General features: G+C 51.6%; 1 protein-coding gene across 23 annotated transcripts in view; it reads left to right on the forward strand.

The window, feature by feature from the left end:
* The window catches only part of Rgs3 (regulator of G protein signaling 3), a 117,042-nt gene that overhangs the window by 82,622 nt on the left and 8,464 nt on the right, over positions 1–25,956 (forward strand). For 3 of the 23 annotated variants that reach the window (XM_051187947.1, XM_051187923.1, XM_051187936.1), the window contains 3 exons: positions 19,730–19,906; positions 19,961–20,176; positions 20,231–21,076. In XM_051187947.1, coding sequence (XP_051043904.1) covers positions 19,730–19,906; positions 19,961–20,176; positions 20,231–21,076 — 1,239 coding nt within the window. Of the gene's footprint in view, positions 1–19,729; positions 19,935–19,960; positions 20,177–20,204; positions 21,077–25,956 lie in introns of all 23 variants that reach the window. The other 20 variants (XM_051187932.1, XM_051187928.1, XM_051187934.1 and 17 more) reach the window with 20 other exon arrangements.

Consider the following 25,956-nt stretch of genomic DNA (forward strand, 5'->3'; position numbering starts at 1 on the left):
TACATGCTTTGGTGATTGGTGGATGGAGGGCTTGGGAGAGGGCTAATGCTCCGAAGACTGTGTCAGGCACATAGTTCAATGCTGGTCATACACTGAGCCCAGGGAACAGTGGAGAAGGGAGAGTTTCAGTGACCAGCTTACAAGACCACTGTAGGAGGTAGTGTGAACCCCAGCTAGTGAGTTCTCACAGAACAAGGCTGGTTAAACCAGAGCCTCTAAGCAGAGGAGGCAGGCCCTCTGCAAAATGTTCACTGGGTGTGATTTGTTACAACTGGCCTGACCTAGACTCCATTCTGTTGGATGTGTCCTTTGAGCCCATGCTCAGCTGTGGCAATGAAAGGTTGTTGTGGGAGTTTCCAAGCTCTGTCATTTTACTACTGAGCACATTGCAAACCTGAGATAAGTTAGGTCCCTGTGCCATTCTGCAGACTAAGTTTTGAGGGGACTGGTCTAGATCAAGCCCAGTGCTTATCTTGGAGACAGGACCGCTGAGTCTCAGAGATGGGGTTGTCTTCCCTTCTGAAGGTGGCAGCAAAGTTACTGTGTCCCTGCAATCTCCTCTGCTGACCTTCTGCTTTGATGGCCCGAGCTCAAGCCCAACTGTCCAAGCAGAGGGCAGGCCCCGGGGGGACTGCAGGAATGAACAGCTCCTGGCAGCTAACATCACAGGCCTGGATCTCCCCATGGTTCAGCCTGCTGCTGAACACTTCCCAGGAACTCAAGCTGTCAGGACACAACCCAGCCCTGGAGCTGGGAGAAGCATAGTGGGTCAAGGATTGCTCCCAAAACTTTAAACTCTTGGGCCAGCATGTAGACAATTTGGGTGGAGCCAGGGAGGGAGATGGCACAGTGCCTGGCCATGCTGTGCCATGACAGCTACCCAAGGTCAGGCCAGCAATGTGCATGTGACAGCAAAGCGTGTTCCAGGCAGGATGCAGAAGTTTGTTGGGGTTGCTGGCAGTCCTCTGGGATAGCTCCAGGGGGTGACCTTTGGCTTCCTACTTGCAGCCCATGGCATGGGCTTCATGTTTGTGGCTGGAAGCGTTGTCATTGTGAGTAGGGCAGAGTCTGGTATGGTGCTCGAGGTTGCTGAGGAAGGATGGCAAAGTGGACATTTAGGAAGCATCAGATGGAGCCCGGGCCTCAGAACCATTTCTCCTGGGACCCAACGCAAAACCAGCTTTCAAATCAAAAGGAGTACGAGGTAGTTGATTGTGGAGCCAAATGTGAATGACCAGGGTCTGGGAAAGCAGACCCAAATACAATTTAATGAGGTTTTGTTGTTGTTTCCTCCAGTAAAAGAACAGAGAAAGCCATTAATCAAAGCTCTTTCCAAATTCATGGGTAGAAACATCAGGTGGACAGGGGAAGTCTCTGCCTTAGGCTTCAGATGCTGCTGGGTGCCCTTAGCCTTAGGGTTGGTGGGAGGCAGTGATTTGTTAGTACATTCTGAGAGGCTTCATCTGATAGAAGTGGACAGTGGATGGCTGTTAAGCGGAGGAACAATAGCTCAAGACAATTCGGTTCCAAGAGCTTCAGCGCTCCAAATCTCTGCACGTTGTCAGCCTTGCAGAATCTTTAACACAAGTGATTGGACCCATTGGAAGTGTAAGCTGGTCACAGCCTGCTGTCCATAAATGCTAGTTGTTAGGAATATAGCGGCACCAAATGTTATGATAAAGTGTAGAGGGGACCTTGGCAGATTCCATGGCAGGCGAGGGTGAGCCAAGCGAAGGGACAAACACGCCAGGCAGCCAGAGCTTAGCGAGAAGTTTTATTGGAAAGGGAAAGGGGGAGAAGGAAAGAGAAAAGAGGTAAAGAGACACAGAGAGGACAGACGAGAAGAAGGAGACAGGGAAAGTCCTTTTCTCCCCAGGGGAGCAACAGGAAAGAGAGAGGGAAGGAGTGTTAAATGGGTGGATGGGGGGGTCTGTCTTTTAAAGGGGTCCTTTGCACCTGCATGCAGACTAGTACTCATGGAACCCTGGGCTGACCCAGGGTGCTGCCTGAGTGCATTCTGCCAGGTGACAGGGGCAGGCCAGTGTTAGACCTGAATCCTTACAGTAGTGATGGCCAGCTGTCAGCCCACTCCAGCAACTGTTAGGCCCTCCCATTACCCCTCAACAGATAGGATCACAATGAACTTCCTGTTGACACCAGCTCTCCCAAGGAGGAGGCACAGAGACAACCTGTTCCTCGCAGGCCATGAGCAGTGGGTGTGACAAATGTGAGCACCGATGCTACAGGCAGGGGCTGGCCTGCCATGTGATTGCCTCTAGGGCCCTAACAGCAGAGTAACTCACATCCTCTCCTACTGCTTACAAAGCCATGTACCTGCTCTTCTTAGTAGCACATGCCTTGTTAGGAGGACGCACGCCACAGGCGAAAGGGTGGGAGAAGACAGAGCGTGCACGCTCAGGCTCCTGGTGTAGGGCTCTGGAGAGCAGGGCCTCGGCAGGGTTTGAAACCAGACATTAAAGTTTCTTCACTGACCCCATGGTGGGAAAGGGCCTTTCTTCACTGAATCAGTAGACCCCCAGTGAGTTACAGCCCAGAACTCCATAAATGGGCCAGCACGGTATGGGCATGTTCAAATGTCATTCTCAACCCTCCCCCTCCCCCGAGGTGGAATCTGCAGGGACGAGGGTTTCTATCTTCACGTGGCTCTTGACAGGATCTTGGGACCATGAACTGAGACAAACTGGGCATAACACAGGGGGTGCTGGAAGGGAAGGTATGCACAGTCTTGTGACAGTGAGTGTTGTAGGGAGCAGCCCGTGTCTGGCAGCGTGCTGTATCCTCAGGGCCCTGCTGTACTTCCTTAAGAACCTCTCTGGAGCTTGGGGAGCACCACCTTTCATAAATGGAGGTGGGCCCTTGCTGAGCCTCCCTGGTTCTAGCCCTGGGAGCTCCTGCCTTTGCTTCTCACTGTACTTGTGAATGCAGCTGTTCTCAGGCTCTCAGAGAATGTGCCTGAGGGATGTGATGGGAAACTGAGCTATCACTGCTGTGTTCCTGCTCTCGTTGGACATCAGCTTTGTGAGTGCATAGCCCAACCCACCCTGTCTGTAAAAATGGCCTTGGTTCCTTTTATTCCCCATAAGATGAGCGCTGAGTGCAATTATTAAGTAACTGGTCCCCACAAGGGTGTTCTGCATCATGGACCCTGCTAAGGATCCTCTCATAGTCTTGTGCTTATGTGTGCTGGTGTGCATGAGAGACACGGATGGGCAGGCAGGGTCACAGTCAGAGACACCTGCAGGGAGAGGAAGAGGCAAGACACCTGTGCTCTGTTTTAGGGTGCTGGGGTGGGGTGCCTAGAAGCCAGGAGGGCAGGGCTCCTTCTGCCCAGTTCTCTCTGAGCTGCCATCTTAGGAGCTTTCTTGCTAAAGTGGGAGCAGCACAGGGTGGCTGCCAGCCTTCCTCTGGGAGCAATGTCCACACAAGAGCACAGCCAGGCTTCAGGGTCGAGCTCGGTAAGGACACGACTGTTACTTGAAATACTGGGGAAGCACTGTGGTGAAGAGTAGTTAACTCAGTGTCTTCAACCCTGGTCCTCACAGTTACTGAGACGGTCAACTCTGAAGCCAGGATTATTCCTGTGTGAGGCGTGTAAGAGATCCTACCACCCTAGATACAGGTGAAGCTTAAATGAACGAATACAGGCAAAGTTCCCAGCACTGGGCTTGGACACAGAATCTGTGTTCACAAGAGCAGAGCCTAGAGTCTCTGGACTCTGAAGACGGGCAGCTTTTAGCCCCATTCTCCGGATGAGGAAACCAAGGCTCAGAGAGGCAGGGACTTACTCAGGGAAACCCAACCAACCTGGACTGGAACTAGAATTGGCCAGCTGTCTCTTGTTGAGATCACATTGTCCCCTCTCTTGGTTGCTGTAATGGGCACTTCTTAGCCATGATGCTGTAGGAAGGAAGCTTAAGTCCTCCGTCTACCTCAGATTCCTCAGAGTTTGGTGCACCAGGTGTCTAATAAAAACGTGTGTCCAGCTGTGCTGGAAAATGATGCGAGAAAGACTGAGTTTGCCACTCCCTGACCCTGAGGCAGCTGCCTCCTCAGTCAGCTGCACTGACTGCAAGACCCTGAGTTCAATTGCTGCTGTCCACTGGGACAGAGCAGCATGGGGTGGGGGTGTGACAGGGGAGCCTTGATGATTGGCAGCCTCAGCTTTGCACTGCCCCAACCCTGGGAGACATCAGGATGTGTGTGTGTGTGGCTCAGGGTGGAATCCACTGAGGATCCCAGAGTCACAGGTGCTGCTGGGAAGGATGGGCACTCCTCCCTCCACAGCAGTGCTTTTGGAGACTAGCTGGGGACCTAGGGCATGGGCAGCAAGGGACTCGGGGATGGCAATTTTAGTTGAGTACAAGCCAGACTACAACTAGCGCACACTTTCTGCTAAAGGATTGTCCCGCGGAGGACTCTTTTTCAGACATCCTTGGGGGAAAGTGGTTTAGGAAAATCACAGGCTTTTCTGTTTGATGGAAGCAAAAGAGTCAAGCCTCCCTTCTGAGTGGCGGTGGCTGGCTGAACCGGGTATGTTTGGGAAGGGCGCTCACAGGAGGAGGAGGAGGAGGACAAGTAGGAGGAGGAAGAGGAGGAGGGACGGGTGATGCAAGGGTTTTGAAAAAAAAAAAAAGGAAAGAAAAAAACGCTACCTCCATGTGGGAGGTGGAACCTGGTCATTTGGTTCTGCTTTTCCCAGCAGGTACCGCTCCCCTGGGGAACTTGGGTAAGTCCATAAATAGCTCTACTGACACAAAGGAGCTCTGTCTGGGGAAGGCAGCCGCTTGACACGCCGGCCGGCTGCCCGCCCGCCCTCGGGAGGAGCCGGGTGGAGACCCGGGCGGGTGGCCGGCAGCAGCTGCAGCTACGAGTTGCCTGGGTCCTTGTCGGAGTGCGCTGGGTAGGTGCCTTGATGACAAAGGTGTGTGTGCAGTGGTGGTGGGCAGTGGGAAGGTAGTGCTGTTGGAGACACCCCATGTCCCTGTTTCTATTGTTTCTTCCCCAGGGCAGCCATTGAGAGACATCTTGCAACCAAACTGGCTCTATTCTGTTCTGGTGTGTGTGTGTGTGTGTGTGTGTGTGTGTGTGTGTGTGTCTGTCTGTCTGTCTGTCTTAGGGGGCGGTAGCCCCTCAGGAGTAGGGGGCAGGCTTCCACTGTGCGTTGTTTCTCCTTTTCCGAGCTAGCCAGCTAGCTTTCTTTCTAGGAGAGACAAGGAATGTTTGGTGACCAGTTGGGACACTGCATGGGGAAGGAGTGCATCGCCAGCAGGGTTGGCTATTGTGTCAGGGATGCTGGCCACACATCAGGAGGCACTGGGGATGGCAGTAGATCCCCGGGCTGGGGAAGAGGTGGACTCCTAAGCCTGTCTTGGGGAATTTCGCTAGTCTCCGAGGTCTGCCTTTGGGAAAAAAGCAGGCTTGCTGTGTGCCCCATGAGCTCAGAGCCACCTCCCTACCCTGCCAAGGGAAGAGCCTGCACCTGCTTGCTTGGCTCCAGCTGAGACCCGTTCACTCTCAGAGCCAGTCCCTGTAGGTGAGTAGCAGAGACCAATTCTATTCTCAACTTGGAGAATCAATGTCTTTACTATTGTCTCAAAAGAACCCTAAGTCTTGGGCTAGAATGGGACCTTGAGCCCAGAGAGGCAAAAAGCCTTTGCTAAGTTCAAGAAGCAGGTCTATGACTGAACCAAACCAGGTTGAAGGACCTCTGCCTCCCAGAACAGCGAGGGCAGAACAGGACACATGGGAAGCCATTACCCAGCCCTGAGCTACAGGATCCCACTTGAGTGGCATTATTTGCTCAAGACTCCTGACTTAATGCATAGCCACCAGGCTCCTCGGCAACTCTGGAGAACTGTTTCCCACCCGGATGGTCTCTGGCTTTGTACTGTGGGCACTTCGCTCCCTGTTAGGGTGGCTGGAGTGGTTGCACTTCACCAATGCAAGAGCTGCAGCGGCTTGCTCATCTGACACTGGCAGAGTCCAAGTTTCCACCCAGGCCCTCTGAGTCCTCTGTGCCCAGCCAAGGGCCACCTCCCTGCTTCCTCAGCTCTAGCATGTGGCATGGCTTAGACCAGGGCGGGGAGCCTCTAGGGAGCCAAGTTGCAGAGTGGGGACACACTCAGACCCAGCCTGGCATCCGAGAAACAGAAACACAGTGAGGGTGGAGGCCGTTGAGATAGTGATGACAACCTGTCGGGAAGCCTCCAGGGCTTTGAGCCAGGATGGTCCATTAGGCTCCTGATTATAGGTACCAGTTGTCAATGCAAGTACCGCGCTTCCCAGCTTGCCTGCCTTTCCTCCTGGCTTTTGTACATAGCCAAGAAAGCCCCTCTTCTCTATTCTCTAGGTCTTAATCTCACCTAACTTCCATACCTAGAGTTAATATGTCTGTCTGCTGCTGGTGCCATCTCTAGTGTTTGCTTTTGTCCTATTTATGCAGGATGTGGGTTTTATTCATCCCTTAGTCACTCACAAGCCCAGCTTTCTCCCAGGGTGTGGTTGGAGAGGAGTGTTTAGATCCCCTGTCAAGCTAGGATGTTTTTTGTTTGTTTTTCCCTGAAGACCATGTTCTGATATCCAGGTCAACTCAGACTGTCCATCCTATCTCTTTGACTGGCAAGAGAGTGGGCACTGCCAGGAGAGGCCCTGGCTAGGAGATCCTTAGGAGGAGCCGTAGTCGACACATCAGTGTGATATTAGGTGGACCAAGGAGTTGAAGGCTGGGTCTGGTGGGAAGTGAGGCAGAGAGAAATTTGACTTAAGCCTGCTTAAAGCCATAGAAAGAGCCTACTCAAGGGTCATACTATGCTTGGTGGTGATCATACCATAGTCTGGCCATTGATGGTAGAAGGTACAGCCCTGAATGGATCCATTGCAACATCCATGCACTGTCCTTTGCACAGACTATAGGGGCTTGAAGCTCAACTTCCTGGACCACTTTGGACTGGTCATTGCTTGGACTAGATCTTGAAGACTGGTTATCTGCCAGGGATCTGCCTGGCTCTCTCAGAAGAGGCACATCTGGGGAGGGAGGGCCCATGCCCAGCCAGATCCCTGGGGAGCTTAAATGCTGCCTCCTATTTGGCCTCTGTGCATCTGGAGCTGGTGGTGTCTGTTTCCCTTCTGGATAGAGAAGGGATTGAGACAGAAATGAAATGTTCACCTGAGGTTATATGGAACCCAGGACTCTGGTTGCTCAGTCCATGTCTCTCAGGGTATATGAACTTCATCTTGGAGTACTCTCTTTTAGACTCCCCAATGTCACACTCCTTTTGGATTCTTGGGCTTACTGATTGAGCTTGCTAATCTCTAAAAAAGCAGAGTGTGTGGTAGAGAAAGTCCAGGAGATGCAACTGTTCTCAGACCTGCTCAGTGACTCTTTGGCAGATTTACCTATTTTTCTAGCTCAGTTCCCCCCTTTGGAGCAACCAGGGATTGGATTTGATATTGGTAGGCATGTTCCAGCCATTGGATTCTCTGGTACTCTGTAGACCTAGGTCCAAGAGTCAGGCAAGGCTTAGCTAAGAAGCAGCCTCTGACCTCACTGCATCTCACTCAGGCGCCTCTGGGTAGAAGCTTTCTCATGCAAGCTGCAACCCAGGCCCTGGCTGGGAGGTTTGTTGTTGTTTGTGGAGCCTGTTCGTTTCCAAGATGTCACTGCTCAGGGAAAACCATCATTCCTCCCAGGGATAAACAAGGCTGCTTATGGCTCAGCCCCCTAAGTCCTGGGAGGCTGGAGCCACTCACAGCAGGCCAGCTGGCCTCAGTCCCAGGGAGCTGATGCCCATCTGCCCCCCTCACCTCCTCCCATCCTGCAGAGTTGGGTGAAGGGAGAATGCACCACTAGCCACTTGGGAAATCAGAGGGTCAGGCACTGAGGAATGGAGAGAAAGTCCCTGGTGGCCTCTTCCTTCTGATAGTAGTTTAGGGCACCCACTACCCCAGATGGCCCAGGGTTTCTCCCTTCTGGGCACAATGACCCAAACCCCTGCCAGAGAACTACCCAGGCCCGCAATTTAGGGAAATGGGCTGTGTGGTGATTTACAGGGGATTGGATGGAGCATTCACCATCTGCCCTGACACTTGTTGGTACGTTAGCCTTGGTGTGACAGCAGAACCTAGAGACAGGTGGCAGAGGGTGAGGGGACATAAGGGGTATAAAGAAAGGGCTGTGCAGAGCCTCTGAGGGACAAATGGCTGGTAGGAACCTTGAGACAGGATGGAGGAGGTTAGGGAAGAACCATAGAGTAGAAGCTGCCATGGATGGTAACTGGTGTCTAATCAGGACATGAGACCTTCACTCAAGAGACTAAAACCGATAGAGTTCCCAGTTGGGATAGAAGAGCAACTCAGTTCTGTCTTTGCCGCTCTCCTTCTCTCCTCCCCTTCTCTACCTCCAGCCCCCTCTCTTTTCTCTCATTCCCCTCTCCTTTCCTGTCATACCTGTTAAGTTCCTTTGTGTAGAACCCTTTCTGGGTCTTGGAAGTGTCAACATAAAAGGCTCAATCTGTAATCTCAGACTCAGGCTGGGTAGGTAAGGGACAGTGAGATGGATATGTGGGTGGCCCACTGTCAGTGCCCTGGAGAAGCATCTGTGTGGCCTTGGAACATCAGTGAAGCTTCCCATAAGAGTGAAGCTGTCTGCTCATGTGTGTGCATACCTCTCCAAAGAGCAAGAATCCATCCTGGTTTCTCCACTTCCTTCCTATGGAGCCCTAGCCACGTGTTCCTCCTTATCTCCAGAGGCTGTCTAATTTGTCTTGTAGGGGTGTAGACTCTGGACTTAAGGGCAGTGACCCCATTTCACAGTATGTATCTCTCCTGCCTGTGGTTCCTCTGGCAGTTGTCAACCTCACTGGTCAAATGAGATGCAAATGCAAAACTCTTAGATGAGGAGGACTCATGCCTGTGGATTCCAGGTCATCTCTTGGAGGACCAGATGTCTTGTTTCATAGGTGGCTGTTGCTAAATACAGCCATGTAGGCGAGGTGCTTAGGATGGGGGGACTGACACAGAAGGTGATGGTTGGGAGGGTGCAGGCAACAGCTTTTTGGAGGAGAATAGTTGGAATGTGTTAGAGAGGTATGTAGAAGGTGGAGAGCGGAAAGATCTAAAGATCTACTGTCTCCAGAAGACACTGGCGAGGATTTTACTTTGTCTTTAAAGTGAACTTTTAAATCAAAGCCTAGTGTACTAGAGAAAGATGACAGGGATACAGCTGGTGGCTGGCTTTTCACCAAACAAACACACCCATTCGGGTCCAGAAAGAAAACATTCCATCCAACACACTGGGAATGTTCCAGTTTGCCCTCAGTCTCCGTGGTCCTGGTTTCTCTCACTGATTGTTTGCTTACCATGCACTTTGTATAGATGGGACCCTTGAAGATGTTCTGTCATGCTGACTTCTTCCCTCAAGCATTTTCCTGGTGATTCACCAACATGTTATTTCAAAATTTATTTTGTCCATTCTATTACTATTTAGTGTGTTTCTCTAGATGCATATCTCGGTTTGCCCCTTACTCCACCTTTGACAGATGTTCTTGGGTATTTCTAGTTCCAGTTTGTTGCAGGGATTTCCTTGAACATGTCTTTTGAAGCACATCCATCTTTCTTGGGTATACCTGCTTTGCAATAACTGACTCACAGAGCTGTATATAATTAGCTGGGTAGATGCCATCACAATTTCTCAAAGCGTGATGCCAATGCACCGGCTTTCAAGCCAGGTATGACAGGGCCTGTTGCCCCTTGTGCTCAGCAACACTGTTGCTATAAGATATGGTGATACATACCTAATTGTGTTTTTAATTTACGTTTCCTTGATGACTCATTAGGTTGTGGGCCTTTACATATGCTAATTGCTCATTTGGATAACCGCTGGCAGAGTGCCTGTTCAAGCTCTTTCTCACTTTCCTATTGGAGCATGTCTTTCCCCTCCCCCACAGGTTTGTGAGAACTTGAAAAGATATTCTGGATGTGTGTTCCTTATTGGATAAAGGTACTGAGAATATGCTTCCGAGTCTGGGGCTTATCTTTTTATTCTTGTCAGGGAATATTTGAAGGAAAGAGGTTCTTGACTTTAATACAGTTCAATCTGATAACTTAAAAAAAAAAAGAAAAAGAAAAAGAAATGGGCTCCAAGTTCAGAAAGTGAAGTTCAGAAAGAGACCCTGCGTTGCCAAATCAAGTGAAGAACAATTGAGGAGGGCAATAACAATGTCAGGCTTGGTCCTCCACATGCCCACACACGGATGGTCACCCAAACTCACGTGTGTCTACACACCTGCACACACTCATGCCGTGTGTACGCATTCAAAGTAAAAAAATATGAACAAATAAAACCCAGTACAGTGTAACTCCTGCATCAGTTACCCCATCTGTGTGGACATCAGTCAGTTTGGTTATGAGAATTATTGTTATATGGTGTTGCTCTGGGGATAATGACAAAGAAGAAAAGTCTATGCATTTTCAATACCGATGAAATTAAAACGATTTTTTTTTCAACCTGTGGTTGGCTAACTGCTCAGACATGAAATCTGCAGATATGATGGGCCTTCTGAAGTTTTAATCGCTTTGTGTTACACATTTAGACCTGAAACCCATCTGGAATAGATTTTTCTGCACGGCATGATGGAGAAGTCCAGGTCCATCTTCCCAGTGGAGATATGTAACCCATCAAAAAGACAGCCCTTCCTCACTGTGGGACATTGTGACCCTTGTCAGAGGGCAAAAGGACCAGACACAGACACGTGGCTGTGGGCTGAGCTTTGGAAGGATGGATACAGGAAGGCATTCTGGCATGAGAGCACAGGTGTAGAGTACCCGAGAGATTGTGTGCCTGTGAAACTGTGAATAGATCGGGTTGGCTGGGGTGCTGTGGAGCTGGGGAAGAGGAGATGCGTTAGTGGTGATGTCTGTGGGAGCGAGCACTCCCGTTTCCTACAAAATGCTTGACCATCAGTAGATTTAGCCACCTCTAGGGGTTAGAAGGTTTGGAACTGAAGACTGATTAGCTCAGGTTTGTGTGAGACTGAAGGGGTGAGGGTCCCATGATGGGGACAGTTGGAAGATGGTTTTGGAGCAGACCCAACCAAACCCAGTCCAGCATCACCCCTCCTAGAGATGGTGGATCTGTTGGGACTCAGTGGTATGAGGCAGGCATGTGTCTGAGGGCCTGTCAAGGTGACCTTCAGCTGCGGGGCTGCAGCTGAGTATAGGGTCCAATTGTATACTCTGGGCCTTCTATCGCCTCCAATATTACTCACCAGGGCCCCCCAGAGCCATAGGCCCTGAAGGTAGAGGAGCAATGCAGACAGATAAGGCAGATATCCTGGAAAGAGGGTGGATCTGTTTCTCCATCTTTCAGTCCTCACAGAGGCCTGGCCATGCCTCAGGTCAAGATCTGACCCGTCCGAGCCGGCAGACATTTTGGGAGAGTGATATCCAGCGGAGGAGTGACTCGGCCTAGGTCTCACAGGGAGCCTCAGGGACTGAACCCAGGAGAAGGTTAGGGGTATAGACTGCCTGCCCCCTGTGATTCTGAGGCCTTTGGTACAGGCCTCAGTTTTCTGCCTTGAGCTCAGCAGCTGAAAATACTCCCATTCTAGACTGTTATAAGGATCAGAATGTGCTAAATGCTGTGTCCCAGCACTGAATGCTGGGGCGTGAGCTGGCAAGTGTCAGTGATGGTGATGCTGATAGGTCTAAGGATATGATATGATTACAGGGTTTGTAGGTGCTTACCGAGCACCTGGGCTGAGTCAGGCCCAGGTCTTGTGCTGTATGTGGATTGTCTCCAGGACCTGCTAGGATGTGGAGACTTGGCCTTTGAGTCACTATGTTTTACATAAGAAAGCCCTAGCCTTGAAAGAAGTCAAGCAGGCCACACTGATCTTAGAGGAGGTGAAGATGGGATTTGAACCTCGATTTGCCCCACGTCTTCACCACAATGAACTTCTGTCCCATCATTTCTGGCTTTCAGAGCCCCCCCTGTTCAGTGAGCTCTTGTCTAGTGAAGTGTCGTTTGGGGTTGGCCCATGGCCCCCACCTGTGAGCAGAGGGCACCTCCGCATGCTGCACACACACTGCTGTGCACACTGCCTCCTCCACCCATCGTTCCGTGGCACACTGACTTCAGCACGTGACTAGGAGATGGGTGTCAACCCCAGCTTCCCCACCTACTCTCAGTTGCCAGCCGCATGACCACAGTGTTGTTTGTGCCCTTCCCTGGGGTCTTCTTGGCATGGCTTTTTTTTGTTCCTAGAATAGGAACCTGGAATAGGATGGTGTAGGAAAGCCTTATTTGGAGTGGGTCCTGGGAAGGAGTTGGTTTAGGAGGGTCTCTAGGTATGTCTGTCTCAGATCCCTGCCCTCCCGTGCGTGACCAGTCACTTGGAGCAAGGGCAGGCCCTGCCTGTGGTACTGTTCACTGTTGCCCAGCACAGTGCCTGCCCTGCGGGCACTCAGGAGGAGTCCTTGGAAGGAAGGGAGGAAGAAAGGAAGCAAAAGACAGCAGGCAAGACCATGATGGAGTAACAGAAAGAGAAGACTTTGAAGGGTGTGTGTGTGTGTGTGTGTGTGTGTGTGTGTGTGTGTGTGTGTGTGCACGCATGCCTGTGTGTCTGTGTGTGCACATGTAAGTGCTCTACATGTAATAGCTCTACTGTCTCAGGTCCTCTTCCTGTGTGTCCTTGTGAGCCACATCTGATTGTTCCCTCAGATGCCCTGGCTGAAGGACTCTAGATAACTCTAGGCTCCCTTGCCAAGGCCTCCCCTGTGCTGTCTTTGTGGTCCAGGCAGGCCCTGCTTTGTCTCATGAGGACTGGAGCCCTGGCTCATCTCCTACCCTCACTCCTCAGAGTTACTCAGCAAATGCCTACAGAGCCCAGTCACATGCCAAGGCCTGTGCCAGGCACTAGCGCCAAAGCCCAACGAGACCCATCCCTGCCCTGAAGGGGCTAGGTCTCTGTGGTGGTGGTGGTGGGGTGAACATGGGTGAAGGACCAGGTCATCTCTTCCCTACCCGTCCCTGCCTCAGGGGCTGTGGAAACTCAGAGGTAGGTGAGAGAGGTGGGCAGGACTCTCAGGGAGGGAATGAAAAGCGGTAGGATGGGACAGGAGACTATGCTGCTGCTGGAGACAACTCAGAGCACCAATGGTGGCTCCACAGGGCAGGGCCTGGGGATGTGCGGGAACCAGAGCCTTACCCTGAAAACTGCCTGCGTAGTGCTGGAGGGATCAGGGAAGTGGGTCTAGAGATTGTGGAAATGGAGCAAAAGGATGGTGGTGGGACTGGGGATTGTTAATCGAGCACTGTTGTTCACCTGCTGCAATGACACACCTTTGCTGTATTCACTCACTTTCAGCAACTCTAGGAGGGTCAGGATCACTGGCCGCCTTCCGAAAATAAACAGACTCAGAGCCGAGCTCAAGTGACTTGCCAAAGACCAAAAAGCAAATAAGTAGAGGAAACTCTGAGGGAAGAGGGATGAGTAGGTTCGGGCATGGCCCCATGAGCCGAGTGATGCTTTCAGAGTGAGGTTGGGACTCCCCAGTACACCCAAACCCCTGCCCCATCAAAGCACAGGACCTTCTCCAGCAGTCTATGCTGTCCCAACTGCATCTTGGTGTCCCCGATCCTTGGCCTCCCCCATTTCTTCCTCCATAAACCTCACTGCTTAGCTGCCTTAGCTCCCACAGCCCCGGGACAAGGCTGGGGTAGAGAGAGGTCAGCCTGGGTCTTCATCCCAGTCTCTCCTCCACAGACCTGGCACCTCTAAGGCAGGGTTGTATTTTGCTGCTGGTTGGCTCCGGTACCTGGCACAAGCCTTGGCACGTGTCTGGGCTGTGTAAGCATTTTCTGAGTTACTCTAGGGGATGGGGGTTAGGGAGTGAGCCAGGGCCCATCCTGACAAGTGAAGGAAGGGTCTACCTGATCACTAGGGAATCCTAGAGCCCTCTATCAGGGATCTTCTGGTGGAGATCCAATGGAGGCCCATAGGGTTTTCAGGGCTATAGAGTTGAATTGGGAGAGGTACTGGGGAGTCACATGAGGATTCTAAGTTCAGACTTCCACAAGACAGTTTTCCCACTATAGCACAAAGAATGGCCAGAGGGATCTGAGCTGCCGCTGGGAATGCCACACCATTTGGATGTAGAGAGAATGGATAGATTCTTAAAAAAAAAAAAGCTTTGATTTCTAGCATAGTTTTGAGAATTAAGCAGAAAGCATATTGTGTTCTTCTTTGCCCTCCGTCCCCTGGATTCAGCCTACCACTTCTCTGAGGGTTGCCTAAGGGTTGACGAGGGACCGCCTAGAGGATGTGGGTGCCTGGCCCTGGGTTTGGGGTGAGGTGGTAATGAGAGACACAGATGAGAGAATGACATACAGGACAGCAGAATGACACCAGGAGCAGCTGGTGGTGGCATCATATAGGGACTCAGAGAAGGATGGATTCAGAATACATTCAATCTGGGATACAGGAAGCCAGGGGACTGAATAGATTGAAAGTGGTCTCCAACTCCATCCCTACACTGCATGCCATGTGCTCTCCTGAAGCTTTTTTGAATAAATTGCTCGGTGTGCCTCTTCTGAGTAAGCCTTCCCTGCTCTTTGTGCCATCAGCAAGGGCTCCCAACACCCCATTCCTCCTCACAGTAGGGTGGATTTACATTGCAAGCTGTGGCTGGTGTTGTTGGTTTTGTGCTTTTTGGAGTGACAACGTGGTTGATGACTGTCCTTCCCTTGCAGCCAGAAAGCATAGTTGTATCCATGGAGCCTAGGACAGTGTTTAGCTGTAGAGCCTTGGGTAAAAGCCACCTGTGGACTCTAGCTCTGGAGAGGGAGTGGCCTGAAAATGTAGAGGATGTTCTAGACTGGAAGTGCATGGTATACGAGGGAGGTGCAGAACTAAGATGAGGGATCTGGAACAGATCCTGATGGACAGGCAGAGTAGCCTACGATGAAACAGAGCAGACCTATGGACCAGTCAAAGGACATCTTCAGGCAAGTTCCAAGGGCAGCAGTGTTGGAGGTGGTCATGGCTACCCTTTACTGGCTACCAATGTGGCCACACAGTATTGAATTGTGGACACATGACAGCTCATTTATTTTTCTTAGCAGCACCATGAATAAGTTGTTCTTAATACTGTATTGTAGCAGAGGCAACAGAGGCACAGGACCCCTAAGCCTGAGGTCCCTCAGCCGCAGAGAATGAGGCCACCACTGTGAGGCCTTGTCATTGTCCTCCCAGACTTTGATGAGGCTGATGAGATGAGTTGGGGGCCAGAAGACAATGGTGTGGAAGGCTAAGCTGGCAGCAGAGGTGCAGTTGGGGCTCTAGGCTCTGTGCCCAGAAGGCAGAACTAGAGGAGCTGGATGGAGGGGGCTGGGTGTGGGTCAAGTGTCTAAGCTTTGTGGAAGTCAGTGTGGAACCAGAGACCCGGAAGCTGGAGGCCCATGGACCCGGAAATCCTTGAAGGGACAACCCAGTACAAAAGTCCATAGCCCGGCAGGAGTGCTGAGGGCCTCCCCTAGTCTTAAACAACTTCCTGGCTCCAAGAACACTTCGTGGCTTCTCTGCACCACGGCAGAGAAACACAGGTAGCCGGAGATCCCATAGTTAACATATGCAGAAGAGGACGGCAGCCCCACTCTGCTGGCTTTCCAACCAGTGCTCATTCTGAAACATTCTGACCTTTGTGAGGGGCACCCTGAAACAGAGGCAAACGCCAGCATCCCCATTCCCAGAGCAGGAAGTGGCTTTTGAGGGCATCTGCTGTGCCTGGCATCTGATGGTGGCAATGAGTCATGGGCGTGAGAACCTCAGGCTGCCTGTGGGGTCAGCGGGGATGGCTCCACAGCCAGCGACTGTATGGTACTGGGCAGGTCACCTCCAGCAGCCCACAGCTACCTCCGAAACCCAGTCGCTGGTGGGGGTCTGGGGTCAGAGCCACAGCTGGTATGAACGAGAGCTCCTGGCCATCATTGATGCCACCCTTCCTCGGACTGTTACAAGCTCTGGATCGCATTTGGGAAGGGATTTGATTAGGCCCTGGGCAATGGCTCCATTTAGAGGTCCTGGCTCATTTCCTGTGGCTGCTAGCAGGCCAGGCAAAGGCAGAATTAACCCTGCTCCAGCCTAGCCAAAGAAATGATGGATGAAAGGAAGGATAGAGACCAGGAGGGATACAGACCCTCTCAGGGGGCTGAGGGCAGCAGTAGCCTGTGGAGCTTGGGACCTAATGACTTGACAGATCAGGCTAGTCTCCCCGGGGCACCCTGGCTGGATTCCCATCACCCCAGCTTGTTGCAGCAGCTTTCAAATCAAATGTCTCCAACTACCTGCACTTCCTTTTACCGGAGCGCTCAACACACCCCTCGTCTAGCCTTCATTCTATTTCTTCCTTGAGGTTTCTATGATGACTTATTCCCTGCTGCCCTACTGCCTACGGACAAGTGAATCTGCGTGTCCTGCCCTCATGTCTTCCCAGCACTGCCCAGAGCAGGCTTGACATAGACAGCTCTGCCCATGTCACTCTTCTCTCTGACAGGACGGTGCACACCAGCAGTTTATCCTGAGACCCCTCCCGTCACTCCACACTTCTGGGGTCCTCAGGTCTCCTGTAAGCTTCTCTAGAGGATGCCCTCAAGCCATGGCCACCCTAGCTAGCTCTCCCAGGAACGCTGGCCTGGCCAAACCTGCCCACTGTGGTCTCAGTACACACAGATCTTGCCTGGGAGCTTGGCACAGAATGCAGAGCACTGACTCTGGGTAGATGGGCCTGGGGCATGGGGAGTGCTCCTCAGCCTGGGACAGGAGACAGGAGTTCTAACCCTGTACAAGTCTCCACTCTCTTAGCTGGTTCTCTCACCACCTCTGCTCCGTATCTGTAACAGAGACCATTAGTAGTTGCCATCCTGTCTCCTGGGCTAGACACTGTGAAGAAACTGACAGGGGCATTGAAGCTCACAACAACCAGCTTGGGGAAAGCCCTTCAACCCTGGGTTACTTCCTACTTCCTAGCTGACATGGGGGGGCTGGGGACAGGCACCCTGCTGCCTGTCTCCTCCTGGTTTTGTTTGGTTTGGCCTCAGACTAGGCCTGCCTCTGTCAACTCAGGCAGGCTGACTTGCATTTCTGGTTTGGGGCTTATTGTTGCACTTTCCCTGAGGGGATGAGGCGGGCTCTGTGGACAGGCACCTGTGGGAGAGGAAAGGGGAAATTCACTTGACTCCTGGGTTAGTGTCATTTTGTACCAGGCCCCGAGGGCACCCAGCAGCTATTTCCTCCCATCTTTCCCCAGGACTGAAGAGGCAGGTGGAAGCCAGGTTATGGTGGAAGTTGGGGCGGGGTAAGTGTGGGGGCCCATGATCTTGCTGCAGTAGAATTTGCTTTTTCTGTTGTAGATACTGCCTGGCAGACATGGGTTTGAGACCAAGCTGTGATCAGAAGCAGATATGTGAAGGGTAGAACCAGATTTGGGTCCTGGCCCCAGCCTAGTGTCTGACTTGTACACGGTAGCTCTGGGACAGTCATTGAGGCAGACTGTTCAAGACCCTCAGGTGTCCTATCTATCCCTGGGTGGCCTCTCTTTCTACTTGAGAACAACCTGGAGAGGTAGAAGCTTCGCCCCTGAGTTTTCTGGCATTCTTGGAATAGGAGGCTTGGTACCCCCACCAGAGGCAAACTTTGATTCTGGATATTTGGTTGTGTTTGCTTCTACAGTTTTGTAGGGAAGACATGCTTTGAATTCAGAATTTCCCTCTAGATCTGTCGTTAACACTGTACCCACTGTCACCATACTCTTATATTTCTTTGTAGTGCTTTCTCCTGGTTTGTGACTTGTGTGGCAGACATTCCACTTCAAAAGTGGATACTTGGAAGCCCAGTGACTGCTGAACAATCTTAGGGTCACCTCTGCCCATCTCTGGACTGATCCTTTCTGTCTAAGTCGGTGGTTCTCAGCTTTCCCAATGCTGCGGCCCTTTAGTACAATTCAGGATGCAGGTAGACCTTCCTGGAGAAGGACAGAGGAGTGGTATCTCAGTTCCCAGGAGCATCAAAAATATGTGTTTTCCAATGGCCTTAGGTGACCCCTGTGAAAGGGTCGTTCAACCCCATAGGGGTCGTGACCCACAGGTTGAGAACCGCTGGTCTAAGCTGTGGGGATTTAGGGTAACTGAAGCTTTAGATTCTTAGGGATCTCTGAGTAGTAGCCTCCTGGCTGGCTCCAGGAAGGAAGCTCCAAGAAGTCACTGGTGCCCATCGTTGGCCTGGGAACCACAGCCTTGGGTCATCCCATAGTCCTTTGATGCTTCTGTTTCCTCCCTCTACTTGAGGACACTTTCATTTTCATGCACCTGGATGTGGCTCTTCCCGCCTTGCGCTTTCACATCCCCTCTGATGCTCTGTCCCGCATGTGCAGCATCCTGAAGCTATCCGGAACCACAGATGGCTTTCTTAACTCTAGCGGAGAGGTCTAGCTGGAACTTTATTGTGGTCACCATCTCCAGGCATGGCCTTTTTGTCTCTGGGAAGCTGGACAATAGTGGTTAGGTCATTGCTCTGGGGGGTTTAGCTTCCTTGTCCGTCAAATGGCCATCATGATCTCTATAGCAAGAGATCAGAACTTGTATGCTAGGGTACCTTCTGTTGGAGCTCTCTGTACCAGTATGCTTTGAACATACATTCCCATGCGCTAAAGCTTTCTAGGGCATGTGTGTATGTGTGTGTGTGTCTGTGGTTTCCTCTTCCATTAGTTTGGTGTAGATATGGCTGTTTGAAGAATGAAAACTGGGTTCTAAGTAGATCTAGCTGTTGTATTCCAAGCCTTTGAGTACAGTCAGGCCTCACTCAGGCCTGAGGCCTGCTTCCTGCTGTGACAGTAGAATGGCGTTCTCTGTGTTCTATGGACACTACTTCCTCTGAGACAGCAGCATCTTACACTCTTATTAGAGGACAGTGTCTGTCTTTGCAAATGTAATCTACTGTCAGAACCCAGTAGGAATTCCCAGGGCTCCTTCCATTGTGTATGAGGCAGGAAATGATGCCTTTCTTGTCTTTTTCATTCATTCGTTCGTTCGTTTATTTTTTAAATATCTGGGGTTATCAGGTAGATAGACAATCCCTCAATGAGGTCCCATATATCTGAGACATCCGACCATTCCAGGTATTGGGCAACATTTGAAAGCTTTGGTTTTCGTTCAGTTGACTGGCTTCAAATATATACGTAACATTTAGAGCAAGTTCTTGTTTGGATGATTCACTTAGATCCTTGTTTTAGTTGTTGTTGGTTTTGATGTAGTGACCCTCTGATGAGATTCAAGATTGTTCCTCATGCTAAGAGTTCCAGCTTGGTGGCTTGGGTTTGGTTCTGGTTTCTGAAGGCAGAGACTGCTGGTGTCTCCTTTATACACACAGGCAAATAAGGACAGTGATGCTTCCCATGCAGAAAGAGGACATCTGGGCTGGCATGGTCCCCACAAACCAGCCAAGCTAGATAGAGCTGTCTTCCCTCAGTAACCAGTGTGCTGAACATAGAGCAGGTTTGAAGCTAGAGGATCGTATAGCCCAGTCCTGGGAGTCTTGGGCTTCTGTCTGGCTCTCAGACTGACTGTAGGATTCTGGTATTGGTATCAGCCTGTGTGGTACTGGCTCAAACATAGAGTCTGGCATCTCTGAGCCTCCTTCCTTTTTTTGTGATGCAGATGTTTGAGACAGAGGCAGATGAGAAGGAGATGCCCCTGGACGAGGGGAAGGGGCCAGGTGCTGAGAAACCCACACCCATCAAAGACCTCTCTCCAGGCCAGGAGCTTCCTCTGGGACAAGACCTCCCACCCGGGAAGGACCCCTCTCCAGGCCAGGAGCTTCCTCCGGGACAAGACCTCCCACCTGGGAAGGACCCCTCTCCAGGTCAGGAGCTTCCTCCGGGACAAGACCTCCCACCTGGGAAGGACCCCTCTCCAGGCCAGGAGCTTCCTCCGGGACAAGACCTCCCACCCGGGAAGGACCCCTCTCCAGGTCAGGAGCTTCCTCCGGGACAAGACCTCCCACCCGGGAAGGACCCCTCTCCAGGCCAGGAGCTTCCTCCGGGACAAGACCTCACACCCAGGAAGGACCCCTCTCCAGGCCAGGAGCTTCCTCCGGGACAAGACCTCACACCCAGGAAGGACCCCTCTCCAGGCCAGGAGCTTCCTCCGGGGCAACACCTCATACCCAAGAAGGATTCTTCTTCGGCGCAAGAAGCAGCTCCTGGCCCAGAGTCACCATCCGGTGAAGACACAGCTACCTGCCAAGAGCCCCCTCAAAGTCTAGAAATCCCAACAAGCAAGGACCCCCCACCATGCCAGAGCTGCCCTCCAACCACAGAACTCCCAACTTGCCAGGACCTTCCTGCCGGTCAAGCATCTATTCCTAGCCAGGACCCTCTGCTCAGTCAAGAGCCCTCTGTCATCCTAGAACCTTCTGCCTCAGTCCAGAACCTCCCACCCTCTCAGGAGTCACCTCCCAGCCAGGGATCCCCACCAGAGAAAACCCTTGATGAACAGACCATCAGCTCCCGGGAGCTACCAGGAGCCAGTGCAGCCATACCTCCAGCCTCCAGGCCCAACTTTGTGATCCCTGAGGTGCGGTTGGATAGTGCCTACAGCCAACAGGATGGGGCCCATGGGGGCAGCTCTGGTGAGGAGGAGGATGCAGAAGAGGGAGAGGAGGGGGAAGAAGGGGAGGAAGATGAGGAGGACACCAGCGATGACAACTATGGGGACCGCAGTGAGGCCAAGCGCAGCAGCCTGATTGAGACTGGCCAAGGTGCCGAGGGCGGCCTCTCATTACGTGTGCAGAACTCGCTGCGGCGCCGGACGCACAGCGAGGGCAGCCTGCTGCAGGAAGCCCGTGGGTCCTGCTTTGCCTCTGACACCACCTTACACTGCTCTGATGGCGAGGGCACCACATCCACCTGGGCCATCCCTTCACCCCGCACCCTCAAAAAGGAACTGGGTCGTAATGGAGGCTCCATGCACCACCTTTCCCTGTTCTTCACTGGACACAGGAAGGTAAGATGAGGAATTGGGGGCAGAGGGAGGGTAGATACAAGGGATGGAGAGTGGCTCCATACCACCCACCCCCAACACTCCTTGGCTTCCCAATGAACCTTCTGCCCATTTGATAGAAGAAAAAACCCACTGAGACCTCAAGGTACCAAGATGTTCTGTTCTCCCAGCTCCGTTGTCCAGTGGTCTCTGCTGAAGACAGAGATGTGGTTTGGTCCAGATCATTGTGCATTTCGATCTAAAGGCCCAAGATGGTAACTGGAAAAACAGAGCATTGCAGGGCCGAGGAGATGACTTTGTGGGTAAAGCACTTGATTGAGTCCCCAGAACCCACACAGAGCTAGATAAGCTAATGTACCTCTGCAATCCCTGTGCTCCTAAGGCACGATGGGAAGCAGATGAGAGGATCCCTGGGTTGTCTAGACTGGTACCAGCAGCAGCAAACAATGAAGAAGAACCTTGTCTCAAACAAGGTAGACATGAGGACTGACACCCAGGGTTATCCCCTAACCTCTACACCCACACCCCTTCCACATACACACACATACACACAAATTAATATTACGATTCAGATCTGGCCCAGGCCTAGCCAGAATAGAGATTTATTATCTAACAACAGAGACAGCATAGGCAGTTCACACCAGCACATTAATATGCTCACTCGTTCTGTGCCCATTTTGTATTTTGTACCCATTTTGCAGATGAAAAACCTGAGGCCCAGAGAGGTTGTCTAACTTGACGCAGATCAAGGTATATAGTTTACAAGTGTCTGAGCCAGAAGCAGAGCCTGATTCCAAGACCAGAGCTCTTAAGAACGCTGCTATTTGCCTTGTGTTTATAAACAGGCAAATCAGTGTTTATGGTGTTTCTGCTTTGTGCCAGGCCCTTGCTCAGTGCCTTAGCAGAGGCTGCATAAGCCTCAGGGTGGGGGAGAGGGGGCAGGCTGATGTCAGCTGGGGAGGAGAAAGAAAGAGCTCTCCTCGTGGGCTGGAGACTTGGCCTAACGGAACAAACCACACTGTGGCCTTTAAGTCCAGCAGCCAGTGTAAGCCCAAGTTGTATTCCTTACCTATGGTGTGGTCTTGAGTGAGTCACCAGCTCCTCTGAGACTTTATTTCCTTCTCTGAAAAGTAGGGCTTAATACCTCTCTGTGTCCCTGAGTGGGTGACGATGAACTGGAAGAGCCTGGGGCCTGAGGGCATGATTGACATCACTTTGGAAGAAGCCCTCGGGGAGCTCTGCTTCTGCTCCTTTACTTGGAGTGCATTCTCAATGCTAAAGTGTTGTTATGACAACTGTATGAGGCTAGGTGGGAGCACGGCCGATGCTCAGAGATCTGAAAGTTCAGGAGAGACCCCAGGGCCTGGGACTGTCAAGAAAACCTAGAAAAAAATGCCCTCATCAGGGCCTGGAAGGTCAACTACATTTAGGACAAATTGAACGTAAGACTAGAACAAAGTATTCCTGAAGCACAGACACATGACACCGCCATTCCCTAGCCAAACCCATGGCAGACATCAATAATGGATACCAGCTTACTTTGACACCAAGTCGGGACATGGCCTCCAAAGCCTTCTTAGCCAGCCATGGTGGTGCATGCCTTTGGTATAATCCCAGCACTCAGGAGTCAGGGGCAAGTGGATCTCTGTGAGTTCAAGGCCAGCCTAGTGTACAGAGTAAGTTCTAGAAAACCATACAAAGTGAGTTCTAGGACAGCTGGGGCTGTTACATAGAGAAATCCTGTGTCTAAAATCAAAGCAAAGCAAAACAAAACAAAAAACTAACGAACAAAAATACCTGGACCAAAACCTTCTCATCTTTGTAACCACCTGCATTACTACAGACCTGGCATTTTGAAACCCACTTTCTGCAGAACCGACCTGAGCTTTGGGCCTGGACACTAGGACTGAACCTCCAGGCCTTGGGGTTGCTTCTGTTTCCTCACCTGTAAGTTCCCAGAGAGGGTGTCACCTTGCAACTTTTCATCTCTAGCCCAGCTCTCTGGTATCAAAATGTTCAGGACTGGTACCCAGACCCTGCACTTAAACGAGAGCTCCTGGGATTGTGACACTTGTCTGAGCTTGATGACCACTGTTGCCATTGCCATCTTAGGCGATGGGCACCATTAATTACCGTCTTAGGCCAGTCCTTGGAAGAGAGCCTGGAACCATGTCTCACCGAGATAAGATCTCAGGCACACACAGGCACTGGCTATCCTTTTTAAAAAGGGGCAGCTGAGGCCCAAGGGCCGAACCACCTCCCTTGGGCTTTGCTAGCCTGCCTCTCGCTAACCCCTCCCTTCCTGTTCTGTTTCTTCTACCATCCTTGCTCCAACCCGAATATTTATATACAGGGAACTTAACACGCATTCATGCATGCATTCCAACTTGCCCCTCAGTTCAGGTGACCCCATCCCAAGGACAGATGTCCCCACCTGGGGTCTGTGGCAGCTCCCTCCTGCCTCAACTTAGTGTTGCCCAAGGGTTCCATTGGTATCTTCCCATCTCTAACCCTTCCCCATCCACATCACTTCCTTCCTCAGGCTTGAGTGACTGAGCTGCTAGGGCCCTCAGAGGCCATGCCTAGCCTGTGGGGGATCACTCAGCCCTGTGGCTTCCACTCTAGCTTCTGAGTAATTCATCATTCCTGTCCCTTCCAGCCTCCAGCTTCAGTCAGAAATCCATCCAGGGCAGGGAGATGTGAAGCCCAGACTAAACAAGACCATGGTCAAACAGCATTCCTCACTAGCAGAGGGCCTTGGGCTAGTCCTTGCCGACTCTGAACCTGTTTCCTCATGGAGTAGTTATGGTACTAATATTGCCAAGGGCTGCCGGGAGGCTCAAGTAGCTGGATGCAGGAGCTTAAGGCAGGGCCTGGCACTCTGCTCCTGGCGGACCTCTGGGAATGGTTGTCATGCTGCTGAGGTGGTGGTGGTGTGAGCATGGCAACCAGGTTTTCTTTTCTTTTCTTTTCTTTTCTTTTCTTTTCTTTTCTTTTCTTTTCTTTTCTTTTCTTTTCTTTTTTCTTTTCTTTTCTTTTCTTTTTCTTTTCTTTCTTTCTTTTTTTTTTTTTTGTTTTTGTTTTTGTCTTTTGAGACAGGGTTTCTTTCTTTGTGTAGCTCTGGTTGTCCTAGAACCCACTCTGTAGACCAGGCTGGTCTTGAACTTACAGAAATTTGCCTGCCTCCGCTGTCTGAGTGCTGAGTGTGACACCACCAGGCTCAGCAGCTTTACCCTCACATGCAAAGCACCCCATGAGCCTTTCTGACCTTCATAACTCCACAGCGTTGCTGCTTCTTTATCTGAGGTAGGGTCTCATCCTGCATAAGTCTCTGTGTAATGCAAGCAGACCTTGTACTCAGACCTTGTACAATTCTCCTGCTTCAGCCTCTCAAGTGCAAGGATTGCAGGCCCCGGCCTGCTGTCCCTCCTGCTACTAGAGTTCTTAGTGGGAAGGGCTGAAACTCTTTTGTCCCAAGCCACACACAACCGTGGCTCTGCCCCTGGACCCCACATGCCTCATGCTGATAGGCTGACAGAAGGAGAGGGGCGTGTTCTCTCATGGTCTTTACCCTCCTGGCTTGGGCCTGGCTCTCTGGAGTGAAGTGGGCAGGTGTGGAGACAGATAGACCCTTTCCAGTCTCAGTTCTGCCTCCTCTCTGACTTCGAAACCTTGGGCAAGTCACTGCTTAGAGCATCGGTTTTCTTCCTGTCTTCCCTGGATGCATTCAATTCTAGGTCAGAGAGTTTAAAAGCCCGAGCACGGCACAGTCATCTTGTGGTGACGTGACAGCCAGGAAGGCCAGGTGGAGCTGCTGTGACCTTAGGCTGGCCACACATGTGCTGCTGTGTGGCCAAGCTGTGTGGCTATGAGCACAGGCTACTCAGGGTGGCAGTCACATTGTGGTCTCCACCCACGGCTGCCACCCTGCTCATGTGCCCTGAGCAAATTCTACGGTAAGTTCATGTCCTAGAACCACACACACCTTGCAGACTGCCAGCTTGGACTAGTGGCTTCACAGGTCTAGACCCTCTGAGGTCTAGAGAGTAGGGAAACCATGAGGCTCTCCGGTGGCACATTTACTGGGCCTGTTCTCTGTGTGGAGCCCAGCTGGTTTATGGCGCCCCCTGCTGCCGAACCCTTGGAGGCCTAGCACAGGGATGCGCAGTTGGCCTCTGGTGCTGTTCCCTGCCCTCCAGGTGATTCTGTGTGTGAGCCCAGGATCCACCACTGACTTAGACACTTCAGCCTTGTCTGGCCATTCTTTGACCTTGAGAGAAACACAGGTGGTGGCCCTCCTCTGGCTCCGCTTCCTTCCTGCCTCCTTGCAGGGTCTGTCATGGCTCCTGCCAAGGTCACAGGTCAGACAAAAGAAGACTAAAATGCTCTTTGTCCCCGGAATGGGATAACACTTTCTGAGCTTCTATTTTCAAAAAGCCTAAAGATGTTTCCTATGTCTAAATTCCCCATGTCTACGTAAGTTTAATGCACAGGACCCAGAACACAGCCACACATGAACACACAACCTCAGAGTCAGGCCAGGACCAAGAGGGGGAATCAGCTAGGGTCCTGTTCAGAAAGGAGCCTGCTGGGCTTTGATGCCAGTCCCCAAGTCTCGGCATCTTACCAGCTCAAAGAGCCCAGGCAAGTTATGCTGCTCTGGGCCTGTTTCCTCGGCTGCAAGCTGGGAAAAATAGTAGTAAATGGTACTACAGACTTTATCACAGAGCCTGGTACACAGTACTTGCAATGGTTGATGTGCATCGACCATCCCCCATCTCCACCCCTATGCCTTTGTGGACTCACAGCAGCGCTGTGAGGTGGGTTCAGTTTCGACCCTCATTTTACTAATAAAGGAAGCAGACATGGCAAACAGATGGAAC

Source organism: Phodopus roborovskii, unplaced genomic scaffold (genome assembly GCF_943737965.1).
Source record: "Phodopus roborovskii unplaced genomic scaffold, PHOROB, whole genome shotgun sequence".
Classification (NCBI taxonomy): domain Eukaryota; kingdom Metazoa; phylum Chordata; class Mammalia; order Rodentia; family Cricetidae; genus Phodopus; species Phodopus roborovskii.